The sequence below is a fragment of the Capra hircus genome, chromosome 27, assembly GCF_001704415.2.
Source record: "Capra hircus breed San Clemente chromosome 27, ASM170441v1, whole genome shotgun sequence".
NCBI classification, from domain to species: domain Eukaryota; kingdom Metazoa; phylum Chordata; class Mammalia; order Artiodactyla; family Bovidae; genus Capra; species Capra hircus.
The window spans coordinates 16409506-16435325 of record NC_030834.1 but is presented as its reverse complement, the minus strand read 5'-3'; the positions used below and the strand labels follow the sequence as shown (position 1 = coordinate 16435325).

The following is a 25820-nucleotide window of genomic DNA, read 5'->3' as shown; positions in this document are numbered from 1 at the left end:
CTTTATTCTGAGCGTGTGCCTTTCTTACTCTTTTCGTGGCCTTTTGGAAAACGGTATGAACTAGTGAAGATTTTCTTCTTTCCTTGTCAAAAGAAAGAGCGTGGAAAAAACCTGTTGCTCTTGAAATATCCTCTGATGCATGAATTTCAAGTCAGGACCCAATTCCACACCAAGCAAATGCGTGTTAAGTGCGGAAGAGAGGGTTTTACGTCTTAAAAGACCGCGTCTGAGGTCCACAGACGGGGCGAGGAAGCGACAGCCTAGCTTACCGCCCCGCGCGCAGCCCGAGCCCGCGTCCAAGTCCCGGCGGCCGACTCTCCAGAGAACCGACAAACCGCGGGCTCGACAGGGGGCGCTCTTGGCCTCCCCCGTCTTCTCACATCGGAATCGGCCGGCTCAGGAGCGGCCTCGCACGGACCCTCAAAGGGGTTGACAGTCCCAAGGCCAGCCGGGGACGAGAAACCGGCGGAACGAGTGTGCGGGGACAGCCCGGGGACTCGGCGGCGAGCGCGAAGGTTACACAGCCAGGAGCCGCTGTTGCAAGGCCGCGAAATCAGAACTCTCGCGATAGGCGAGACTGGGCTTCGCGGAAGTGATTATCCGGAAGCAGCATGGCTGCTTCTCTCAATTGACCCGGCTCTACCTGTTGAACTGCTGACGAGATGCAGTCGGACGATGTGAGTCCTGATGCTCTGCCACCCAGATTTTCTGCACAGGGTGTCTCGCCTGTTTTAGGAGACTCAAGAGCCACCCGTTAGCCTCGTGGGGCTCCGGAAGCGAGGCCTCCAGAGCCCTGATTTCCGAGCGTGGGGCTCTCACGTGTCTACCCGGGTCCTTCGGGGTTCAGGGGACCGCACACCGCACCTCAGCCCCCGGGTTCGTTGTAAACGGCCCTTGGTGCCTCGCAAGGGAGGCTTTTGCATGTGGTCCCTCGGAATTTGGGAGGCGGCGGGGCGAGGGGTGGGTGCCGGCGTGGGGGACGGTATGGTGAGCTTTAGATAGCAAAGTTAAGCGTGCTTTTCATCCACGTGCGCGTTACTCTTCAGCCTGCTTTCCCTGTGTTAGGTTTTTCCTTTACCTTTGCTCCACTCTGCCCGCGTCATAATTTTGGAAGCATCCTAGGTTCATTCATTATTTGTATGAAATATATTCAAGCGCCTACAGTGTGCCAGGCGTTGTAGTAATTACTGGCAATTTGGTTGTTATTAAGCCAGGCAAAAGACCTCTGCTTTCCTGGAGCTCTGGCAGGGGAGACAGTAAACACGTGAACGAATTAAATACAATTGAAATGTGTAGTACTACTATGAAAGAAACACCGGGGTGATAGAGAGTGATGAGAGACCACTTCGGATCAGAGAAGATTTCTCTGAATAGAAGATAACTCAGCCGAGATCTGAAAGATGAGAAGGAACCGCCACTGGGGGCTGAGGGAAAAGCAATCAATCTGGGCCATAGGAACAATATAGTACAAAGATCTGGAGGTAAGAAAGAAGGAATGTGGTAAAGGACATTCGTGTGACTGTGTTACAGGAGTCAGGGGAAGAAAGGTAGTGAAGCTGGATGTCTTTGCAGGACAAGATCATGTAGAGTCTTGAAGGAGGTGTTTTAAAGGTTTTAATGTGACATGACATCTGACTTGCATTTGTGAACTTTTCTGTCCTATGAAAGGAGGGAAGGAATGAAAGCAAGGGGACTACAGCGTGATGAAAGTCGGTTCAACTAAGGTAGTACCGGTCATGAAAAGAAGTGGATGGGCTTGAGATCTGTTTTATCAGTGTAACTGGCAAGACTTGGTTGTGGTGTGATGAGGAGAGGGAAGAAATCAAGGGGCTTTTGGATTTGAACAGGCTGTTCAATGGTGATTCTGTTTATGGATGTGGGGAAGACTAGGGAAGGTATTCTTTTGAGAGGTGTGGAATTGGAACCTCCATTTGGACCTGCTAATGTGTTTGAGGCCTTTCAGACATTCAGGCAGAGATGTCAAGTAGGCAGCTGGATGTATATACGAATCTGGTGCTTTAGAAGTCTGACTAGGAGATGACAGTTTGGGAGTCTTCAACTTTGAGATGAAATTTAAAGCAACACACCAGAACTAGCTCCTGCTTTTCCAGTTTCTTTTCCTTGTACCTGTTTCCTACCGTCCCTCACCAAACAGGTCCCATAAGGTTCCAAAAATGTTTCATTCTTTAGCACTTATTTGTGTTTTTCCCTTTAACTTCTCTAGAGCCCTTTCCCAGCTCCTCAAGGCAGCTCACTCAAAGGTTCTCAGGCACTTATACACCTCTATTGTGGTATTTAGCAACGACTGCTGCTCGATGTTTTGTATCTTTCTAACTAGATAGAGAACACTCTTTAAGGACTGTACCTTCCTTCATTCAGCATGTGCTTGAGTACCTCCTGTGTGTCAGGACTTTGAAATGTCAGTGTCTTACGTAACTACTAAGTGTACATTAAGTGCCAAATGAATATAGAACACGAGTTAGTGGAAGACGGTAGATGATCTTCCTTGTCCTCAGTGAGATAAAATCATGGAAAGTAAAGTAAGTAAAGTCACTCAGTCATGTCCGACTCTTTGTGACCCCATGGACCGTAGCCTACCAGGCTCCGCCCTCCATGGGATTCTCCAGGCAAGAGTACTAGAATGGGTTGCCGTTTCCTTCTCCAGGGGATCTTCCCAACCCAGGGATCGAACCCAGGTCTCCCTCATTCCAGGCAGACGCTTTAACCTCTGAGCCACCAGGGAAGCTATATCTAAAAACCTAGTACTGTGCAGCCTTTCACAATGGATAATGAACATATTAAGTAAAAAAGGAAAATAACTATTACATATATATAATATAGTTTATATATACATACTGCAAACTCATATGGTTCAAAATATCCATGTAGGCATATTAGTTGGTGTAACATACAACTATTTATAAAATACTAATGAAATTATATCTCTGGGCAGTAAGGTTATGGTTATTGTTAATTTGTATTTACTTTTCCTGTAAGAATCTGTTACTTGTGTAAAATAACAAATAAATCAGACTATTTTACAAAGCACTTTGTCCTCATTCCTCAGAGACTTTTTCTCAGTAAAGCTGGGCGCTGCCCTAGGGCATTGTTTTCTTGGATTAATGTGGCATCTGTTAGGTGAGAGCAATTGAAATGGATTTCTACTTTTCTCTTACAGGTTATCTGGGATACACTAGGAAACAAGCAATTTTGTTCTTTCAAAATAAGGTGAGTCTAGATTTTCAGCTTGAACAGAGATTCTTTCAGTTACCCTCTTGGTAACCCATCTTATAATTTTGGTTCTTTCCCTCTTATTCTAGAACCAAGACTCAGAGTTTCTGCAGAAATGAATATAGCCTGACTGGATTGTGTAATCGGTCATCCTGTCCCCTGGCAAACAGTCAGTATGCCACTATCAAAGAAGAGAAAGGTAACTCCTCAGGTTTAGCTTCATGAGAAGTACTCAGCAGCTTTTAAAAGGATGCTCTTTAGTCTCTCTGCAAATAATAATCAAAGTATTTACTGTATTCTGCAGGACAGTGCTACTTGTATATGAAGGTTATAGAGCGAGCAGCTTTCCCCAGGCGTCTGTGGGAACGGGTAAGACTTGGGGTATTAAATTACCATGACCATTGAGCAACAGCAGAAAGGCCACACGCTTTTTCTCTCTTCCTTGACCACATCTACCTTAAACTCCTGGAGTTGAAGGCCTCTAAGAGGCCCCATGGGTGTCATTAACAGTGAAGACCTGATCATTTATCCTCGTTCATCATGCTTCTGTTAATCTGTTCAACAGGTCCGGCTTCATAAAAACTATGAGAAAGCACTGGAGCAAATAGATGAAAACCTAATTTACTGGCCCCGTTTCATTCGACACAAATGTAAGCAGAGATTCACCAAGATCACCCAGTATCTAATTCGAATTCGAAAACTTACACTTAAGCGACAGTAAGTATTGATCATTCATTTTTTAAATGTCCTTGCATGCATCATATTATGAAAGCTGAGAGATGGTGAAACCTCTAGAAATGCTTTCTTTTAAGTTCAGCTTTGGGTAATTTTTAATGAAGTGCTAACCAGCAGCAGTTTTACCACAAATTAAAATTGTGCCCTTTGATTTTGCAGGATTTTAAAAGCGTATAGTACAGCTTGATTATCCCCTTCCTGTCTGAAAATCAGCTTCAGAAAATTGTCTTTATAACCCTGAGGGAATCCTAAAATTAGAGAATTTAAAATGAGTGTAAGAACTTCACTCTGGGTTCACTGAAAACTAATTTTTTAAAGTGATATGAAATCCACACAATTAATTGCATGCCTTCTTTAAGGAGTGATAGCCCTAATGCTTTCTCACTGTGACCTGCAGAGAAAGCTAGAGATGTCACTTCTCTAGAAAGTTCTTTTCTTGTAGTTCACAGAAGCGTTAATCTTCAGCATTGTGAATGCCCTCAGAGATCTCAGAATGCCTAAAGAAACAAAAACAGCCATGTATGTGAAACATGTCTGTCAAATATATGTAAAATTGCTTGACTTTATAGCATTATCAAGGATATTTTAGTATATAATCTTGCTATATTGAGGTGAGCCCTACAAAATCAATTCCAGTCCTTTTTTCTTCTCATTTTTTAAATAAAGGAACGTGTTTTCTGATCATGTGTTTTATTTCCCATAGGAGAAAACTTGTTCCTTTGAGTAAGAAGGTGGAGCGGAGGGAAAAACGAAGAGAGGTAACTTATTGTTCTGATAGTCACGTCTACATGTTCACTGAAGAGTAGGGGTGTATAAGCAGGGCTCATGAGAACCGTTCAGTCACCACTGTTTGTGAACTGTTCACGCCCTAATAATAGACAACAGTGTTAATTGCATATGGTATCTGGTATTCTGTATCTGAAGATTATGACTCTCAGGGCCGGATAAAATGTGGGTGCTTCAGGGACATTTGTAATATGAAACAGGAAGAATACCTTCAACAGAGATTCAAAGCTCCTTGTCTGAAATTTTTGAATCAGGGATTTCAGATTTAGAATCCTGTTATGTGTTGCCCATCTTATATTTTACATTTTACTCTCAGCTAATTTTGAGTATTCTAGTCACACACACTAGTAGTTGTACAGTGATATATAACAGTGTTTCACTAGATAAATTTACGGTAGGTGGAATTTTTTGAAAAAAACTTTTAAGTAGCCTCATGCCAGTCTGGGTCATATTAGACCTCTGAATTGAGCACTGTGCTGTGCTTAGTCACTCAGTCGTGTCTGACTCTTTGTGGCCCCATGGACTTTAGCCCACCCAGCTCCTCTGTCCAAGGGGATTCTCTAGGCAAGAATACTAGAGTGGGTTGCTGTCTCCTCTGGGGATCTTCCCAACCCAGGGATCGAACCTAGGTCTCCCGCATTGCAGGTAGATTCTTTACCATCTGAGCCACCTGGGAAGCCCAAGAATACTGGAGTGGGTATCCTATCCCTTCTCTAGGACTTCCCAATCCAGGAATTGAACCAGGGTCTCCCTCATTGTTGGTGGATTCCTTACCACCTGAGCTACCAGAGAAGCCCATATTGAGCTTTGGGGGTTCTGAAATTGCTGGTAAGGGATTGAGATTATTTGTTTCTCTGAACTAAACTAGGCAGCTTTGTTACTGAAGTAGTCAACAGTGATGGTAATATTGTGCCAACCGTGGAAAATCTAGTCGGGAAATTCCAGCCTTTGTGGAAGAGAGCAGTCTCCCTGTCCGCCGCATGGGACCTCACTCAGACTGAACATTCTTACTCTTTTAAGACCTGGAATTAGGTCTTCCTGACAGGTTCACATTTTCAGTCAGTTTAAGTATTTGCTTTGCTCATCCCACATCCACAAACACGTACCTCATCATTTGTCATATCCTGTCAAGAAACAGCCTTAGTAATCTTGATGCTTTTGTTTCCATTAATCACATAAGAGTTCTGCATTTCAAGCCTGAGTCACTGGTCTCCAAACTTTTTTGATCACTCCATCAATAAAATTTTTGAACATTTGCTGCCCAATATATTATTTACAAATGTTATTATACATGTACACTTGTGCTGTAGATATATTTAAATAATAGTTTGTGATGTAGTGAAGGTCTGGTTCTCAGCAAAGTGAAATTTGCCTCTAAGGGCTGTCATAGGTGATAGAGCTCAGAGACAGAGAAAGGAGGGTATTGTTGAGTGCCTGCATTTCGTACTTGCTGTTCACTTTTCATTCTCCACCACCAATTATGCAGACACCTTTGTTTAAATGTGGCTAGTTTTCATCTTCCTTGTCAAAATTCTTTATATTACATACCACTGACAGCCATTTTTTATCTTAGAAAAGACAAATCTGAACGATGTGTGTGTGTGTCTGTGTGAGAAAAATGCATGGTTCTTTAAGTTCTGTGACTCAAGTGCTAAACCATTAAATAACCAGCATATATAACTACTGCCTATCTTATTGCAAACTATTCACTATCATCTATAGAGCCACGTAACCAAGCAAACTTAACCAAATAGCTATATGCTGCAAGAATCTGAATGAGATCACCACTTTCATGCTCTTTGTGTAGTATTTTAAAGAAAAAATATTTACAGAAGTTTTGCGCATTTGGTTCCTACATCTCAGTAGATCACCCCTGAGATGTAAGCACCCACTTTAGAGAAAAATGTAGAACATCATAATAACCTCTTCATTGCTCTGTGAGCCCCCAGCTCCTTTGTAACTGATCCTGCGCACTGTTCATTGTAACACAGCTTCAGAGTGTAAGGCTAACATCCTCTGAGATTTCCACTATCATCTTAATGCACTCTTTGGGGAAAAAGGTAGATTGAGGCTACATTTTGGTTTTTATGTTTCAGTTTTGTAAAGGTAGAGATACCATGTATCACCACCTATAAGAAATCACTAAAGGAAGAGATTTATTTTGTTCAAGTATGTCTGATTTATAGTATTGTGTTAATTTCTGCTGTACAGCAGTGCTTCAGTTACACATATAATATTGTTTTTATGGTTTATCACAGGATATTTAATATAGTTCCCTGATTTATACAGCAGGAAAAGGAAGAGATTTTTTTATCTTCTTTTCTAACATGTCATATCTGTGGCCTTAGAAAATGTAAATGAGTGAAGGTCTCTGGTCCTTTTTTGCAGCTTCTATAGTCTTGCTTCAGGGTTGCTAATTTTCTGAAATATTTTAAGTGTTTGTATACCAATTTGCTTTATCAAAGACTCTGTTAGAAGTTAATTTAGAAATCTATTCATAAAACCGTAGGAATTTTTTAAGTCGAAAGATTTCAAAAGTTTGACAAGGAAAAAATACATCTGGTTGGACAGGCAGAAGTTCTGTTACAGCAAGAGGGAAAAGGCAACTACGTCTTTCCCATAAAAACTTGGTTTCTTCCCTTCTATAGGCTGAACAGTGAGTACTAATGAAGTAAATGGGTTTGTTCTTTTTCTGTTACAGGAAAAGGCATTAATAGCTGCTCAGCTGGACAATGCCATCGAAAAAGAGTTGCTGGAGAGACTGAAACAGGATACGGTGAGAAAGCTAGAGACTTTGGGGTACAGATTTTATTTTTTAGGTGGAAATATGCTAGGAGATATGGGACTAGTTGGAAATGGGGTTTATTTTTAAAGATGTTAGAAAGAGCCTTACCTTGATTTTATTCCTGGAATAAAATAAATATCATATTAGCTCTGGCTTGTAATGCAAGCATGTAAACTACTGCAGTTAACCCTTGATACTCGAGTTTGGAGACCTTTCCTTTTGGCCATTATTCCCAACCCCTCCTCCAAACACAGCAATTCCAGGTCTCTACAAAAGCCACACAGCTTTGATCCTCCTGCGTATTCATCCTAGGTTGAATTTTAAGGTTCTTTAAAATGAATTTTTATTCTCTTTTGAAAAATGAATGTCACTTAAAGAGACAACATGAATAAAATAATGCTTTTTAAACCTTATTTCCTCTTTGTTGGTAAAACTACATTTGTTTCAATCCATGGGTTTTATATACTATTAAATTTTAACTCATCTGGCGTCCATCCTTGATAGAAGTTACCAGTTTGGTATTAACTGCTGATTATTTAAATGTCAAATATGGGTTTTTTAAAGACATCACTGGCTCTAGGCTTGAACATAATATAGTACTATTACTTATCAAACTAAATGTTTTTATTTAATCACTGATAAAAACAATATGCTGGTTGGAGAGTGGACTTGATGCACAAGGTCAAACATGGCGAAAGCTGACCCATGTTTCTTTTCTTCAGTACGGTGACATCTACAACTTCCCCATCCACGCCTTCGACAAGGCCCTGGAACAGCAGGAGGCAGAGAGTGACTCTTCAGATGCTGAGGAAAAAGATGATGAAGAAGATGAAGAAGTAAGCTTTGTGTTTTTGCTCTGTCAAACAGTAATCTGTAGGATTAGATCTATTTTTATGTAATAGAGAATATCATTTTCAGTTCTCTAACTAGAAAATAGTTATCTGGTCACTCATTTCCTATCGTGATTTATTAATTTGGTTCAGTAGTGGCTTCTTTGTTCTCCAGGTTCAGCCAATAAACCACATGTTGACAATTTAATTTTACTGAGTAGCCGTCTAAAATTTTTCCTGCACGGTGACAAAGAGTCCTTATTGCCTAAGGGAACATAACATTAAGGAACCTACTGAAATTTACCAAGGGTTTAATCTTATGTTAAATACAGAAAGTACTTAAGTGATAGTATTTTTGGGAAAGGGGCAGACTTAACAAATTGATTCGCAGGAGACTTGCATAGGGACACAGGTATATTTTCCCTATTAGTAATCTAGTTTTTAATATTTGAAATGAATAGTTTTAGTTGAATGTGTAAAGAATTGTTTGTTCCTATATACTGATTTTAACCAATTAAAATGAGGATGTTTTTCTCTCTGATGATTTAAATTAGGCATGAGAATTGATATCCCTAAAGAAATAAGTTGATTTGGTTGCCTAGTAACCATTCCCTCATTGTGTTTTTGTTACTGATGTACTTATCAAAGAATAAAACTAGATGTCTAAGCTGAATTCTCATTATGTATCTTGAACCTAATGGTTAGTTTTATTTTAGGATGTGGGCAAAAGAGAGTTTGTGGAAGATGATGAAGTGGATGAGAGTGACCTAAGTGATTTTGAGGTGAGGTTCATGGGTAAAAAACTGTCCTTTGGCTCCAACCAAAAATGGGGGGTGGAGGTTCGGATCACACAGAACAGGTAAATTATCTAATTTTAGTTCTAAATAGAACAGAGACAGGAGTTTGGGGAATGAATCTAGTGTCTTTTTTTTTCCCCTTCACGTGTTAGGATATGGATAAACTGGACGCCAGCAGTGATGAAGATCAGGATGATAAATCCTCCAGTGAAGAAGAAGAAAAAACCCTTGATGCCAAACACAAAGGCAAAACGCCTCTGAAGGGGCCTTTGAGGAGGAAAAGAGCCTACGTAGAGATAGAGTACGAGCAAGAGACAGAGCCCGTGGCCAAGGCCAGAACCACGTGACTTCCCTTCAGACACTTGTAAAGAGGACTGAACATCTTCCTTTTTTACATCTTAAACACATAACACTTCTGGGTTTTGCTCTTCTTGTTTTTTAACACAATATTTGTGTTTTTAATATTTATGCTAGTTCTGTGGAGCAAGGAGGGAGTGGAGAAAAGCCTAAATTGTGAATATTTTTATAGCATTGTTACATGACATGTACTGAAGTAACAGCTTGAGCCCAAGAAGCATAAGGGATGAGTCTGTGGGTATAAATATTTCTAAATTTAAGTGTTACCCATTCACCCGTTTCCTTGGCATCCTCCCCCTTGCATGCCTCCCCCACCCCTTTATTTAGAAATGTCCAGATTCCATTTGTTCACATTCTCCTTTCCCTACTTCTGTGGGAGTTAAAAAGAAGGAACGAGAAGGTCTAAGTTATAATGTTTAGTATAAATATACCTTTTGCCTGAAATAATTCCATTGAAAACAACTGGAAGAGAAAGACAACCCTTTCCTCTTCAGGAAAGTAATACAAGTCTTAAGTTGCGTCGCAGGGAGCGCCTTCAGAAAGCTGTTGCACTCTTCGGATGCAGTTCCCCACCTGACTGTCTTCACAGCTGTGGGGGATTTTAGCCAGGAGACCCTGAAACGTGAAACCAAACAGGCTTGTTTTTCTGATTGTTACTTCACCTTAGTGGTTCGTTCTTGGTATCAGACTCAAAGAAGGAAAGAACTGATGACACTAGGGCAGTTCACAGAACTGGTGTGACGCTGGGAACTGGAAATGTCCTACTGGCTCACGAAGCAGCAGCTTTCTGCCAGCCAGCATGAAGCAGATTAGATCTAGGGCTTGAAAACTGCTTGAGGTAAAAAGCCAAGATGAATATAGTGTCCCTCAATATTTTTAGGATGTTAATTTTTTTTCATGCTGCCTATAACTTTAAATTGAAGATTTTGAGACAATGATTTATAAATTATGTATACATGGACACACAGCTGTTATATGCGATGGCTTGGAAAAGTAAACTTCTGTGGAATATGAGACCAAAGGAAGAATTCCCACATGGATAAATAAAGTATGTGGAAAACATCGTTGCCTCTGAAAAACTGGAAACATTTCTGTTACCTGAATTACTTACTCTACCTAAATTATTCCTTAGTGGATTACAGACCATTATTTTTACTTTTTCTTTTCATTCGGACCACTAGAACAGAATTACCATTTTGCAAACTCTTGATCATGATCCTTTTGCCCATTCTCTCTCCTAGCTCCAGAAGCATCCACTGATCCTCTTGCCTTTTCATCTAAAAAGTCCTGAATAGCTTTAAAGGGAGAATAAGGTATTGATCAAACTCTGCTGAAGGCTAAAAGACTCAGAGGTAGAGACTAGAACCTTCCATGTCCAATTACAGACTTGGTCAGGCACGAAACGATCACAGAAATTGCCTGAGGATGTCAAGGCCTCACCGAAACCGAGCAGTGGACGGTCCCTTACCTTCACCCGTCCCGAAGCACAGCGGTCCAGGAGAATCAGGCAGTTGGTGGCCTCTTCTAACAAGGCACTCTTAACACTCTCGGGTGTGAGGCTTGAATCCCTTGCTACGTCACATATCAGTTTCAAGAGAGCCTTCAGTAAGACCACAAGTCTACAGGAGACTCTGGAATCAAGAAGAAACGTGGTATTCATACTCTGAATCAGGATATTAAAACTGAAAAAGGGATCTGAGATATGAAAGCCCTCATTTCATAAAGCAAGGAACTGAAGTCCAAGTTTAAGACCATAGAGCTGAAAGCAGAACGAGAGACCAGACTCCAGATTTCTGAACTCCAAGCCTGCTGGTTCTCTCCACAGCACACTGCCCACACACTGGCATGCCCAAGAACACCTGGCTGCCCTCCGGAAGCTGGTGGTTTCACTGTTAGGAAACAGCTCTCCTGAAAAGGGAGAACTGGGCCCTCCCTACCAGGGGCCTATACTTTTGGCCAGAGAACAGGAAACGGCCCATAGTTCTTTAGCTTGGATGTGGTCTTTGGCCTGGAGGTTAAAGATACAGTGAGAGAAATAAGCTTGGCTTCTGAGAATTCAGTGTTGATTTAACTTTTCTGTCACTTTAATGCTAGATCCTAGATTACCACCAGTTAGGCCCTGTCTCTATTTACTTCTACTTTGCCTTTCTAAAAATTTTTATGATGGTGATTATGTAAAGTCGTAAATGCGCTTAATGCCACTGAATCATACACTTGAAAATGGTAAACTTTATGTATTTTTTAACCACAATTAAAAAACTAAAAAGCCCTAAGGAAGCGGAAAATTTTAACTTGTAGTGTGGAAATAAAAATAAACCACATTTCTGGGCAGAAATGTGACTGGGAGAAGAAAAGTTTACACCCTTCATCTTGATCTGAAAACCATTAAGTGGTTTCCAGTAACGTGGGTGCTATTCAGCACTTCACCTGTCTTCCTTCAACACAGTTGGCTCTGCGTTCCACTCCCCAGAGCTCGCCCCCTCTATACTTCACATTCGTTTTCTGACCTCTCCACATTTTCTTGACTTCTTCTACTTAGTATCTGTATTGATTCAGTTTCATTCATCCATTTATTCCAGTCACTTCTGAAATATCCATGTACTTGGTACTGGGCTTTCCCTGGTGGCTCAGTAGTAAAGAATCCACCTGTCAATGCAGGAGCCTTGGGTTCAATCCCTGGCTCAGGAGGATTCCCTGGGTTGGGAAGATCCTCTGGAGGAGGAAATGGCAACCCACTCCAGTATTCCTGCCTAGAAAATCCCATGGACAGAGAAGCCTGGCAGGGGTCCATGGGGCTGCAAAAGAGTCAGACATGACTTAGTGACTAAACAGTAAACAATACCAGGTTCTGAGTAAATCTTGGAGTTCTCGGTATACTAGAGTGATCTTCCATCTTCCTGGAGCTTAGAGTTCAGCAGAGGAGAGAGACAGTAAGTAAATAAATGCAACCTGGGTACAAATGTGATTCTGGGGTACATTATAAGGAGATGAGAGAATACAGTTCAGAACAGACACATACGTGTTGCTAAGGTACTGGGACTCGTGCCCAGTTAAGTCTTGTTATCTCATTCAGACTCACTGGAAAAAGCCCAGATACTGGGGAAGACTGAAGGTAAAAGGAGCATTGGGTGGCAGAAAATGAGACGGTTAGATAGTATCACTGATTCAACAGACAAGAGTTTGAGCAAACTATGGGAGATAGTAAACGACAGGGAAGCCTGGCGTGCTTCAGTCCATGGGGTCGTAAAGAGTCAGACATGACTAAGCAACTGAACGTTTCCTGCAAGACAGCCTTTTGCAGACTCAAATGTTTGGGTTCCAGCTTGCTGTTCATGATACCTCCTTTGAGCCAGAGTTGGAATGCTAAGCAAATGTATCCCAAATCAGCATTCTGATCACACATGTCCAGTGATGTGCTGGAAGTGCTCTGTTCTTAATTAGGCTTAAGAAACCAAAGGGTGAACAAAGTTAAGTATGTCTACTGTAGCACTGCGAACAGGCCTTGTAAATAGAGATGTCCACCTGAAGGAACTGAGTGTATATCTTGTCAATGCCACTCTCACAGTTTAAAGTCCAACTGGTATAGAAAATGGGAGGTATTCATCTGTACAGCATGTCCTTAATACTTTGTACTGGACATACATCTGGGCAAGTTCTGCAGGGAGTATGGGTGGAGTTTTGCCCCTTAGCACACCTGACTGCTGGCTGTCATACCTGGGCCAAGTATACTGCAGGACAAGTTTTAGGGTTTCCAGTATCTTCAATCTGGCCTCCTCCTCGGGTCCATCATATACCTCCAAGTAACCAATGATGACTCGCTCCAGCCTTTTCAAGTGCCGGGCAGTTAAGATCCCCAACCTAACGACAACAGAGAAGATGTGATGAAGAGTGAAGTTGAGAATGGCCAGACCCAGCTGCTCAGGGACTCACCTTTTCACAAAAGCTGGTAGGTTTCTCGCGTAAGTCCTACGTAAGAGAAGGCGGTGCTCGGGCTCCATGTGCGTCAGGATCAACTGCAGGACCTCATCACACTGTGTGGTGGGTCGGGCCCCATCTCCCTTCCAGTGCAGGGCTTTCTCCAGGATGGGGAATAAATCCAGCAGACACAGGAGCACAGCCTAGGAGGAAGGAAGAGAAAGGAGCTGTAGTTCACCAGTTGGTAGTCATAACACTCAATGATTTCTCTTGCAGCTTCCACTCATCTACCATCCTCAGTGTCCATGTCAGAATTCTAAAAGATGCTAGTAATAATACATTAAGTATAATGTAGTACTTTATATTTTCAAACTTTTTAAACATTCTTTATTTCCATCAGACAGTCTCAAGTTAACATCTCCTAGGACTGTTCTTTGCTAATCTATAAAATGGAGCAGAGCTAAGACTTTAATCCAGAATTTAGGAGTCTCAGTCTATTGTCACTAAATACCTAAGTTGATATTTACAAGTATAATATCTACTATAAGACCTCTCCCAAACAGAATCTAAGATGACTCTATTTGTATCCAGTTTTGACCAACCTATCTGAAGTTTCAGTATCCATGCAATCCCTTTTAGCTCTCCCAGGATCTTTGCTTTTTCTCTTACTTTTTAACCACCATTCCAAGAGCCCTAACCTTCCTGGCTTTTAGGATAGTCTAGATTCTCAAAACCTAAAACAATATTTTAAAAAGAAAGGGGCAGGCTGAGGTAGGAGGAGGGAGACTATCTGGCCTAAAATAAGAAACAAGGTTATTTCTAACTCTAATTTTACGTAACTTGTTTCTTGACTTCAGAATGGTCTCGGCACCTCTCCCCACACAATATCCCCCAGAAATTCTAACTCATTCTTTATAAGCAAATATCACCTCCTTACCAGATCCTCTTAAAACACCCCAATACCACCAAACCTCGTTAGCTGCCTATCGCTAAACACCTACTGCATTTTATACAGACCTTGATTACTCTCTACTGCGTTTATATTTACAGTGTATATATTTACATAAATGTGTCTGCAAAGGATTTCTTAAAGCCAGAAACCTTGCCTGACTCGTTCAATCTTGGAACCTACAATGGTTACTGGCACACAATAGGTACTCAGTGTCTACTGGATGAAACAGCAAATGACACCCAACTTACAAAGAGTTCCCCATGTCTGTACTGATATAAAAGCAGCCCAGAAGGAAGGACACTTAATAAAAATAGAACTTACTCGAGAGTTCCCTGGTGGTCCAGTGGTTAGGATTCTGCACTTCCATTGCTGGGGCCAGGGTTTAAGCCCTGGTGGGGGGAACAAAGATCCTAAAAGCCATGAGGCTAAAAAGAAAAAAAAGGAAGCAGAGGGCAGAGGGAGGAAAAGAACCCGTCTCTCTCTTGTTCATAAATAGGTGAGAGACTACCAAAAAAAAAATCTTTTTTAAAACCAGAACTTTTTCAGACATAAAACTGCCCCCAAGTGATATATAATTGACCCAGATGAAGACAAAACACTGGCTTTTCTGTGCAGGCTCAGAAACATGGATGCCTCTTTGGTACTGAGCCATTTTCACTAGCTATTTGCTATCCCCATTTTCTTTTTTAAAATGTATGTATTTTTGCCTGTGCTGGACCTTTGTTGCTGCTCAAGGGCTTTCTCTAGTTGCAGACTGCCAAGGCTACTCTTCATTGCAATAAACTCACTTTTCAATCAGGTTGCATTCTCTTGTTGCGGAGCGCGGGCTCCAGGTATACTGACTTCAGTAGTTGCAGCCCAAGGGCTCTAGAGCGCAGGCTCAGAGACTGTGGCACAGGGGCTTAGGTGCTCTGCAGCATGTGGGATCTTCCTGGGCCAGGAATCGAACCTGTGTCCCCTCCATTGGCAGGCAGACTCCTGACCACTGTACCACCAGGCAAGTCCAGCTATCCCCGTATTTTCAACTTGTTAGTGGCTCTCAGTTATCATCCCCACTTTCCAAAAAGAGAAAAATGCTACCAACTATTCTTATTCACATAATGCCACCTTCTACTCAAATTTGAAGGCTCAGACTTAGCGTTATGAGCAAATCTTACAATTACCTGAATGAGGTGGTGTTCCCGTGCGTACAGGTGGTTGAAAAGGGCGTGGTAGAGGACCTGAGCCCTGTTGTACTGCAGCAAATCAGCAGCTGGCTGCAATCAGACAAATTACCCAATTAAAGCTTCCCAAGGCTGGCAAAATGTTGATAAATTTTGAGACTGAACATGGTACATAGGATTCATTACACTACTCTATTTCTGTGTATATTTCAAAAGCTCCATAATACACAGAAGAAAAAAGTTTCCTTGAGTAATAGGTTACACATTTGGGTATAATCCCTTTCAGCTTCTCAATTTTTTGTTCCTTGAAAGTCAGTTGTTAATTAGTCAAAGTCTGGTTCTTCAGTCTGACAATGGTCTATGTTTCCTATATATATCACCTCTGAGATACAAGCTACTTGTATTCTTGCCTGGGAAATCCCGTGGACAGAGGAGCCTGCCAGGCTATGGTATATGGGGGTCACAAAGAGTTGGACACAACTGACAGACTTTCACTTCACCTCACAAGTTACTAGGTTGGTAGAGGAAAATATAGGCAAAAATATAAATTATTGAACTGAGTCACATAACAGCATTAATAGTGAATGAAAGATATAAATACAAGCAACAATAAAATGGTGACATCGTGAATGAGGAATGGCCAAGAAGACTCAGTCTGTGCCGTCAATACACACGCCAGAGAGCGGAGGTCACTCACCACGTTAAGCACAATGTGATGGAGGCAATGGACACCCAGGATTTTGTTTTCAGTCTGATAGTCATCTGAGATGAGCAATGATGGAGGAAGTATTCTTTCCAGATGTTGGCTCAGCCAGGGTCGAGTGACCTTTTGCAGAGTCCATGAGAAAACGTATTTGGTGGCTGGGTTATTCTTCCAGGAGTCCCTAAATGGAAATGTGAAACCACATTAAGTGACATGGTGTCCCGGTGAAGCTCAATGTATTTTCTTGGACTTGGAAAAAAAATGTCCCACATAAGGTAACTCTTGATGTTATAACATACATTTTTAAGATTTAGATCAAAGTAACTTACAGAACTTACACTAAATACATTTATTACCCAGGGCTCTGGGCCTAAAGCATATCGAAGGAGAAGGAGCCAGTTACAGCCACAGCTATGTAAAGAATCTGTGGTGATGGTGGTTACAGTGAGAAAGTCTTCAGAAGGGAGAGAGGTGGACAGAAAATGCCTTCGGTAACATTATTATTACTATAAGGGAGCAAATGATTCAACATTCAAACAGCAATTTATAACTTATAAAGTAATACATTACTCAACCAATCTTCAAACACAGTGTAACAGGTAATGTTATCTTTATATTACAAACAATGAAACTGGTCCTATTCCAAAGCAATAAAAACCAGCACTAGACTGCCTCAAAACTGTCTTTTAACTCCATTGTTGTTGTTTAGTTGTTGTGTCCGACTCTGCAACCCCACGGACTGTGGCCCGCCAGGCTCCTCTGTCCATGGGACTTCCTAGGCAAGAATACAGGAGTGGGCTGACATTTCCTTCTCCAGGAGATCTTTCCCACCCAGGGATCGAACCTGTGTCTTCTGCGTCTCCTGCATTGGCAGGCGGATTCTTTACCACTGAGCCACCAAACATCACTACTACATCTAATAAACAGCGATGAGTTTCAATACCCCTCAGTTTAAATTTAAACCTTACCTTTAAATCTCCAACTCCCTAACCCCACCTAACTAAAGAAAGTTAACTCTAAATAAATGGGACAGAACTTCCAATTGCTGGGCAGTTGTCAGGACTGGAAAATCGAGTCCGAAGACCTGGGTTCTAACGTCGAATTTGCCACTACCTACTTAATGTCATTTATAGCAAATCACAATCTTTCTGGGCCTTAAGAGACCTGCTATTAAACTACCTCATCTTAGTGATGAAAAAACAAGACTCCTTTGAGCTCCAGCCTTCTAAAATATTAGGCTGATACTCAAGTTGATGGCATTTATTGGCAAGAGTACTCACTTATTCAAATCGGGTTTGAGAAGCCCCATGATCACAGTAAATCTCCCTTTCTCGTCTTCATTTTCTCCGTGGAGGAATCCAGCCACAGAACTACATTCAGTGACCTGAAGCAATAAGGCGAGCACCTGTCCAGCGACCTCTTGAGATCTTGGGCTGGTCCACGGTTGCTCCAAGCTGTGTGTGACCGCAAAAACATAGATGGGTCCTGCCAAGGGACGGAGGCTTGTCTTCCACGCAGGGCAAACCAAGGAATTCTTGGCGGCCTCGACCTTCCTCAAGAGCTGAAGAAACAGTAACGCAACTGCCGCCGCTTTCTCCGCCACTTCGGAGTGGCGGTCACCTCTCCCTTCCGGCTCCTCTGCAGGGGCTGCATACTTCCCTAGGGCTTTTGCCACCTGCCCCAGCATTTCGGGCATTCCACGGAGCGAGGCGTCACTCCCCTCAAATAACCGATCACATTCTTTAGCTTCGAGCAGAGCAGCGAGGTCCTCAAGAGCTGCACTTCTGGCCTTGCCCCGTCGGGATTCCTGGCCGGCAAACTGGTGCAAGATCTGGGAGAAGGCCTGCCCGAGGGCGGAGGAAGGCCATACTCCGGGCAAGGAAGAACCCTCCCAAGGTGGGGATTCCCGAGGGCCGTGAGGCTCCATCCCTCAGACAGAGAACGCGGACGGAGGCGGCCGGGGATCCGCTACAGAGCGGGAGGAAAGATCACCTCGGGGGCTAGGATTCTCGAAAAGCACAGAAAAAAAAAAAAAATCAAAACGGTGAGACGTCTAGGAGGACCGCGGGGAGAGACGGTCTAACGTGCAGAAGAGTAAAGACATAAAGGAAAAGATGAGGGGAAGAGGTCTCTCTGGAAGTAACAGAGTCTGATTCCCAAAATGGAAAAGGGAAGTTACTCTTGCCTTTCTGAAGACTTAAAAAAAAAAAAAGTTTAAGAAATAAACCCTATACGCACGATATTCACACGGCCACCGTTACCTGAAGCCCTTCCGGCGCGCCTGGGCGTGTCAGGATCCGACTCAGCCAACATCATTGCCGCAAAGCAGAAGTCTAGCTTCCGCCATTACCGCAGCAACGCTCCGTCATTTCACGACCGACGATCGTAAAGCAATGGCGTCCCAGGGTCAAAAAGGGTGGAGCCGTGAGGAGGATTTTGCATGGGGAATTAACCCCCCCCTAGATCTTTTCTTTCTGTTCCCGCCTACTGGTAGAAACAAAAGAAATAACACGGAATGTCGGTGACGGTGATAAAATGTACAGGATTTTATATGCAAGTATAAATAAATAATCCTACATCTGTCATCCTTCGTGAAAAGTTAGTGGGCCCGTCCCTGGAGCGCTTTAATCAACTAATGAAGCCGATCCTTTTGTAGTTCATGAGCGTGATGATTGGGTGTTCACGCTGCTGCGTGACATGTGCCTCCCCGCTAAACCTTGTTACGACACCGGCACATTACCCGTCTGACGTGAACTAAGAGGATCATTTATAATTACAAGAAAGCCTTATAAACTAGTTGTGTCTTTGTGGTTGATGCTTTTTTAGATATTTAGTACGCGCACTGTTGTTTTTATTCTGGTTTGACGTCAACTTTTGAGAGACATTTAGCGCGCGTAGTCGCAGTTCTCTGGGGAAACTCACCCGCAGGGAACGTTGAAGAGTTGCGAGAGTAGGGCGTCAGGCGCTTGCCCGCCTGTGTCCCCGCGACTGTCGGGGCGGGGCCGCCAGCCGAAGTTGCCGGAAAAGCGCCGGCCACTGATGCAGTGGGTTCCCGGCGTGAAAGTCGATTCCCGCGTTTCTCAGGGGCTGGTCTGGGAATTTGCCGGGTGATTTCCCGTGACTTACATCGTGCAGTAGGAATCCGGGGAAGCACACTCCGTTTGTGCCCAGGCGTGGGCGGGAGCGCGCGCGGAGAAACGCGCGGCGGACACCCGGGGGCGGGGGCGCGTCGGAGAGCCTCCTGGGCCGCCTCTAGAGGGAGGCCTTGGGTCGCTGCGCAAACCCACGCAGCCCCGAGGGCCGGCTTAGTCTCCGCGGTGTGCCCATCAGGTCGCCTCCGGTCTCTCGGATTCCTCTGGGTTCTGAGCCCCTAGGCCGCCCTGAGGCAGATCTTGGGGCGTGGGGCGGTGTCAAGAGCAGGTGCCGGTCCCCAGAGCGTGATTAGGGTGAGGGGAAACTTGAAGGACTTTCATTCCTCCATGGACAGGGCACTACTTGTCATGCCATCGCTCCGTCTCGACTGGCTCTGCTACCGCATGGACTGCAGCACGCCAGGTATCTGTCCATCACCAACTCCCAGAGCTTGCTCAAACTCACGTGCATCCAGCAGGTGAGGACATGCAACCATGCCAACCCTGTTCTCGCCTTCTCTTCCCGCCTTCAGTCTTTCCCAGCATCAGGGTCTTTTACAGTGAGTCCGTTCTTCGCATCAGGTGGCCAAAGTATTGGAGCTTCAGCATCAGTTCTTTCAATGAATACTCAGGATTGATTTCCTTTAGGATGGACTGGTTTAATCTTTTTGCAGTCTAAGGGACTCTCCAGAGTCTTCTCCAACACCGCAGTTCAAAAACACCAAACACCCTATCTGTAGATCTTGTCTGCAATTCTTTCCTGCTTCCAACCCCCTCCTCCCCCAACCGTCACCCCCTACCTTGGCCAAAATTTCAGTAACTTCTCTGTGGGTTGTAATACTGCCTACTTCTTAGGAATGTTATGAGAAATAAAGAAGTTAAATGTACGCGGCTCAGAGCAATCCCTAGTCTCTTGTAAATTTAATACAGGTGTCAGTTCTTATTGTTAAACCACAGCTTCTGTATTAACTTTTATTTCCTCCTTTTAGGGGAATTTTATGGTTAGGACCCTTGTGCTCTCCCATTCAACCGACCTTCTTTTCTCTGACCAATTGGTGGCACTGATGGTTTTCTTAGCAATATCCAACATTGATTAAAAAGTCCTCCCAAGGGGATTTTCCCATATCAGATATTGGCCCCTATGGGAGCAAGATGGCAATCCACAGACCATTATTGTACCCCTCCTTTGCTAGACCCTGTCTGCTCTGTTCCACATTCCCCTTGTGCTAAGTGGATCCAAGTTAATTCCTTATGAGGAAAGTACTTGCATTGCAAGAGCTCACCCTCTCTGCAAACTGAGTTTCCGGAAGCCAGAGACCATGGCTTTATCTCCAGTGCCTGGCACAATTTAGTCATGCAATGAATGTTTGTTGAACCCACAAGTCCATCCACAGAGGACTGGCTGAATAAAGCACCTTACACCCACACAATGCAGGTCTGTGCAGCTGAACAAAGGAATGAAGACCATCTCTGTGGAGGCCACAGAACCCTAGGATATATTGTTAAGTGAAAAAAATCAAGGCTGAGGGACTTCCCTGGGGTCCATTGGTTAAGACTGCATGCCCAACGCAGAGGGAGTGGGTTCCATTCTGGGTGGGGGAACTAAAATTCCACACGCTGTGCAGTTCGGTCAAAAAACAAAAGCATGCATCACGTATATGTTGCCTATTTCCTAAAAAAGATGTGGTGCATTTGCTCACATTTTTTAAAAGCAGCAATAGAAGAAGAAATTGCACACTAATTTTTAAAAGGGCTACTTAAAAGAACAAGGTGAAAACCATGGGTGTGGAAGCTAGACTTCTTTTGATCTACTCAGGTCTTATACTCAGTTTTGACTTTGGGATCTTGTAAATATGTAATTATTTTTAAAAGAAAATGGCAAAGCACTTCCTACAAAGGAAAAAAACGCCATGAATGAAAGTATATTTCAAGTTACTGGCATAACACATGGAAAAATAAGAAACTGACTTTAAAACTGATGATTTTGGCTGTATATCCTTAGTGTGATATAGCCTAAGAACAGAAGAGAATGGCAGAAAAACCAAGCTGCATTCAGTAACAGTAGTTGTTAGTAATAATACTGGTATTGTTATTTAGATGCTGTTGCATGTATATTTTACATATTTTGTGCATATAAAGTAGCAAAGAAGTCAATGTTGTTAGAAACCAGATCTTTGGTGAAAGATAAAGATATGCAAGTATGAAATCAATGAAGTTAGGTGTAAATTTCATAAGCGAATATTTGAATCGGCAGTGGTAGTGTGATTAATCATTAATTTTTCTTATTCAATAAAATAAATATATACTAACTGTGTTCACTGAAAAGGTCAATAAGTAATGATAATCCAACGGTTATGAGCAGCTCTTGTGTCCAGATTCACAATTTAAAGGCCATTGTCCACTAAGAGTAGCCAGGATTCCTTGAGGAAATGACTGATGTTAGAACTGGGGCAAGGATTATAAGATGAGCTTGAGGTGTTTTATAATGACAGAAAGCAAGGTAGCCATCAAATACTACTGAAGTTATGTGAAAAGAACCCAAGAGCAAGGATGAAGGGGGACCCTTTGACCAAAGATGGAACAACTTGGACTTAAAAAAGAATAATGACTAATGGATTGAAACACATCTAATATCCACAGGTCCATGAATTCACTTATAGTAATACTAAAAAGTAAAATAAAAATCTCTCATCATTCACACTTATATCACCTAAGGAACTAAATATTTATTTTAAAATTGGTAAAAGGGGGAAAAAGCAAGCGTTTATTCTACTATAGGTTTCAGGGTACCCAGATAGTTTGTAAGGGCAGCAAATGTCACAGAACTAGTAGAATTAGGAAGTTACTGTTCACAGCTCCTAATGAAACTCTGGGACTAGGCAACAGTCATTCGTGGCTATTGGAATTATGAAGAGGAACATTGATGGGAAACTTATAATGGCTGGATCAAGCTAACAAAACCTGAACCCACTGATTATCTTAATATCATTGAAAGGGAGACAACCAGATGCCATGTGCCTCGATGCAATGCAACAGGAAATACACACGGTCGATGAAATATTCTTGCACAAAAACTGACCCTAAATCTAATCAAACTTCTAGATCTAACTTCGTGAAATGGCAAAAAACATGGAGGACACAGAAATAGATCAAAACACCAAGTCAATATGAGCAGCAGAACTAAGGATATGGGAAATTTCACAAATTATCTAGTTTCTTCAATAAATAACTAGCACAAAGGAAATTATATAGAAGAGAGAATTTATATAGTTTTTAGAGACACTTCAATCAAATGCAATGTTGTATCTTCTTTTCAATAAACATATTGTAAAAAATATATTTAAGACAATTGGAAATTTGAGCATAGTTCTGTTACAGGGTGTTCATATAATTTGTCATCTAAACAGGGTATGTTGAAGTTAAAGGAGACACTTCTAATAGTTATGCTGGTACAAAGGTATAAACTGGGTCTGTCCCAGGCAAATTTGATTATCCTAGTATCATACAACTTAGTGGAATTATTGTTAATTTGATAGTGTTACTATGTTTGTTTTTTAACATATTAGTTTCAGCTATACAACATTATGATTCAATATATGTATTGCAAAATAATCACCACAAGAAGTCTGGTTAATGTCCATCACCACACAGTTAAATGTTTTTTCTTGTGATAACTTTTAAGATGTACTCTCTTAGCAACTTTCAAATAGATAATACAATGTTTATTAATTATAGTCACCATGCTGTACATTACATGCCCAGGACATATTTATTTCAAAGCTAGAAGTTTATGCCATTTGACCGCCTTCACCCGTTTCGTTTGCCCCCTTCTCCGCCTCTGGCAATCACCCATCTGTCCTGTTTCTATGAACTTGTTCTTTATAAAAATGCTTTCATGTTTTTTAAAAAATTATTTGTTAGTAAAGCAATCCTCAAATTTTTTAGCGTCAGAAGCCTTTACACACTTTAAAAATTATTGAGTCATACTCACAAAGATAACTGGAATCTAAAAGACTGAAAATTAATTTTGGTAAGGATGTGGAGATGGTGAAACACTCACACAGTGGTGGTTGAAATGTAAAATGGTGCAGCTGTTGTGGAAAGCAGTTTGATGGTTAGATTGCATGCATGCGTGCATGCCAAGTCGCTTCAGTTGTGTCTGACTCTTCACGACCCTATGGACTGTAGCCTGCCACGCTCCTCTGTCCATGAGATTCTCTAGGCAAGAATACTGGAGTGGATTGCCATGCCCTCCTCCAGGGAATCTTCCTGACCTGAGATCGAACCCACATCTCTTACATCTCCTGCATTGGCAGGCAGGTTCTTTACTACTAACACTACCTGGGAAGCCCCCTATATATAGACTAGCAAAGAAGTAATCATATGAGACCCAGAAACTCTATTCCTAGGTATGTAGCCGAGAGAACTAAAAACATGTATTCATTCAAAACCTTAGATGCAAATGTTCCTAGCAACATTATTCATGATAGCCAAAAATGAAAACAAAAGCCCATCCACTGGCAAAACGTGGTATGTACATGCAATGAAACACGATTCAACCATAAAAAAGAATGAGGTTTTGATATCTACTGCAATATGAGTGAATTTTAAAGACATTATGTTAAATGAAATTAGCCAGACGCCGAAGAATTGCTGCTTTTGAACTGTGCTTTTGGAGAAGACTCTTGAGAGTCCCTTAGACTGCAAGGAGATCCAAACAGTCCACCCTAAAGGAAATCAGTCCTGGGTGTTCATTGGAAGGACTGATGCTGAAGCTGAAACTCCAGTACTTTGACCACCTCATGCGAAGAGTTGACTCATTGGAAAAGACCCTGATGCTGGGAGGGATTGGGGGCAGGAGGAGAAGGGGATGACAGAGGATAAGATGGCTGGATGGCGTCACTGACTCGATGGACGTGGGTCTGAGTGAACTCCGGGAGTTGATGATGGACAGGGAGGCCTGGCGTGCTGCGGTTCATGGGGTTGCAAAGAGTCGGACATGACTGAGCAACTAAACTGAACTGATGGATTTCATTTATATGAAATGCCCAGGGTAGACACATCAGTGAAGTCATAAAGGGATTGAGGAGGAATTTCCCTGGTGGTCCAGGGGTTATGACTTTTGCTTCTAATGCAGAGTGCACAGATTTGATCCCTGATGGGGGAGCTAAGATCTCAAATGCCTCTTAAGTGCAGCCAGGAAAAAAAAAGAAAGAAAAAAAGTCTGGTTGAGGAGAACAGAGAGTTGACAGTGGCTGTTAACAGCCATGGGGTTTCTTTTTAGAGTGATAATAATGTTCGAAAATTAACTAGTAATGGTTGCCCAACTTGTAAATACACTAAAATCTACTGAATTATATACTCTAAATGGCCAGTCCTATGGTATGTGATGGAGGAGGAGGTGGCAACCCACTCCAGTATTCTAGCCTGGAGAATCACCTGGACAGGGGAGCCTGGCAGGCTTATAGTCCACGGGGTTGCAAAGAGTCAGACACGACTGAAGCAACTGAGCAACATGGTATGTGAATTAAATATCAATTTTAAAACTAATTTTAAAAAGTATTGAGGATTCCACATTGCTTTTCTTTATGTTACGTAGTATTTTGATAGATATATTTTTCTATGCAAGAAATGAAAACTGACAAAATTTTCATATATCCATTGAATTGCTTAAAATATGGCAATAATAACCCCATTCATTATAAGTTAACTAAAATTTATTTTTATGAAAATCAGTTATATTTGTCAAGATAAAACGAAAATCAAGAAGAGTAGAAATCTTTACCTTTTTGTAAAAAGTGAGAAAGTGTGAAAGTGCCAGTTGATCAGTCATGTCTGACTCTTTGCAACCCCATGAACTGCAGCCTGCCAGGCTCCTCTGTCCATGGGATTCTCCAGACAAGAATCCTGAAGTGGGTTGCCATTTCCTTCTCCAGGGGATCTTCCTGACCTAGGATCGAACCCACATCTCTTACATCTCCTGCATTGGCTGGATCTTCCCAGCCTAGGGATCAAACCCATGTCTCCTCTCCTACGTGGCAGGCAGATTCTTTACTGTCTGAGCCACCAGGGAAGCCCACATTTTTCGGTAAACATTTCTGTAAATATTTTCAGCTGTTATATCTGGTTTAATAGGAGAAAGCTGGATTCTCAGATCTGCTGCTACATCCAGTCTGTTGAAAAACTCCATCATACTTTCATGAAAGAATAAGAATGAAAAAGATAGACAATATATTAATATTATTATAAAAATAGTTTTGACCTGGCAGACCTCCTAATAGAGTCTTGGGAACAGTCAGGGGGCTCCAGATCATACTCTGAGAACAGCACCTGGAAATTCACACAAGAGTCAGACACAACTGAGGCGATTGAGCACACATGCATGAACAATTGATATCAGTTGATATCTAGGATTCACACTGAAATACTTCAGAA

At 42.2% G+C, this 25820-nt stretch overlaps 2 protein-coding genes across 5 annotated transcripts; one reads left to right on the top strand and one right to left on the bottom strand.

Moving 5' to 3' along the window:
- Positions 294 to 11791, top strand: MAK16 (MAK16 homolog). The gene is made up of 10 exons (XM_005698819.3): positions 294 to 677; positions 3179 to 3228; positions 3321 to 3430; positions 3536 to 3600; positions 3797 to 3948; positions 4670 to 4724; positions 7454 to 7528; positions 8260 to 8373; positions 9084 to 9149; positions 9317 to 11791. Exons 1-10 carry the CDS (start codon positions 663 to 665, stop codon positions 9509 to 9511), a joined length of 897 nt encoding a protein of 298 aa, XP_005698876.1. The 5' UTR covers positions 294 to 662; the 3' UTR covers positions 9512 to 11791.
- Positions 7546 to 19473, bottom strand: TTI2 (TELO2 interacting protein 2). Of its 4 annotated transcripts, XR_001917371.1 has the most exons (9): positions 19177 to 19473; positions 17535 to 18741; positions 16249 to 16435; positions 15552 to 15644; positions 13452 to 13639; positions 13236 to 13379; positions 10990 to 11152; positions 9953 to 10136; positions 7546 to 8341 (listed from the first exon to the last, which is right to left on the bottom strand). XR_001917371.1 is itself a non-coding variant. In XM_018042005.1 (8 exons), the coding sequence occupies exons 2-8, from the start codon at positions 18179 to 18181 to the stop codon at positions 10032 to 10034; spliced, it is 1527 nt and encodes a 508-aa protein (XP_017897494.1). In that variant the 5' UTR covers positions 18182 to 18741; positions 19177 to 19473; the 3' UTR covers positions 9923 to 10031. The 4 variants fall into 4 exon arrangements, 1 of the variants encoding a protein (XP_017897494.1); XR_001297373.2 differs by having other exon boundaries at positions 9953 to 11152; XM_018042005.1 differs by lacking the exon at positions 7546 to 8341 and having other exon boundaries at positions 9923 to 10136.

Excerpts from the sequence above, each read along its gene's own strand:
- TTI2 (XM_018042005.1), bottom strand. The coding sequence starts at position 18,181 with ATGGAGCCTCACGGCCCTCGGGAATCCCCACCTTGGGAGGGTTCTTCC. Across the intron at positions 16,436-17,534 it reads CTCAAACCCGATTTGAATAA|GGACTCCTGGAAGAATAACC; the intron begins GTGAGTACTCTT and ends ATTTCCATTTAG. Across the intron at positions 15,645-16,248 it reads ATCACATTGTGCTTAACGTG|CCAGCTGCTGATTTGCTGCA; the intron begins GTGAGTGACCTC and ends GTCTGATTGCAG.
- MAK16 (XM_005698819.3), top strand. Across the intron at positions 3,229-3,320 it reads TTTTGTTCTTTCAAAATAAG|AACCAAGACTCAGAGTTTCT; the intron begins GTGAGTCTAGAT and ends CTCTTATTCTAG. Across the intron at positions 9,150-9,316 it reads GTGACCTAAGTGATTTTGAG|GATATGGATAAACTGGACGC; the intron begins GTGAGGTTCATG and ends TTCACGTGTTAG.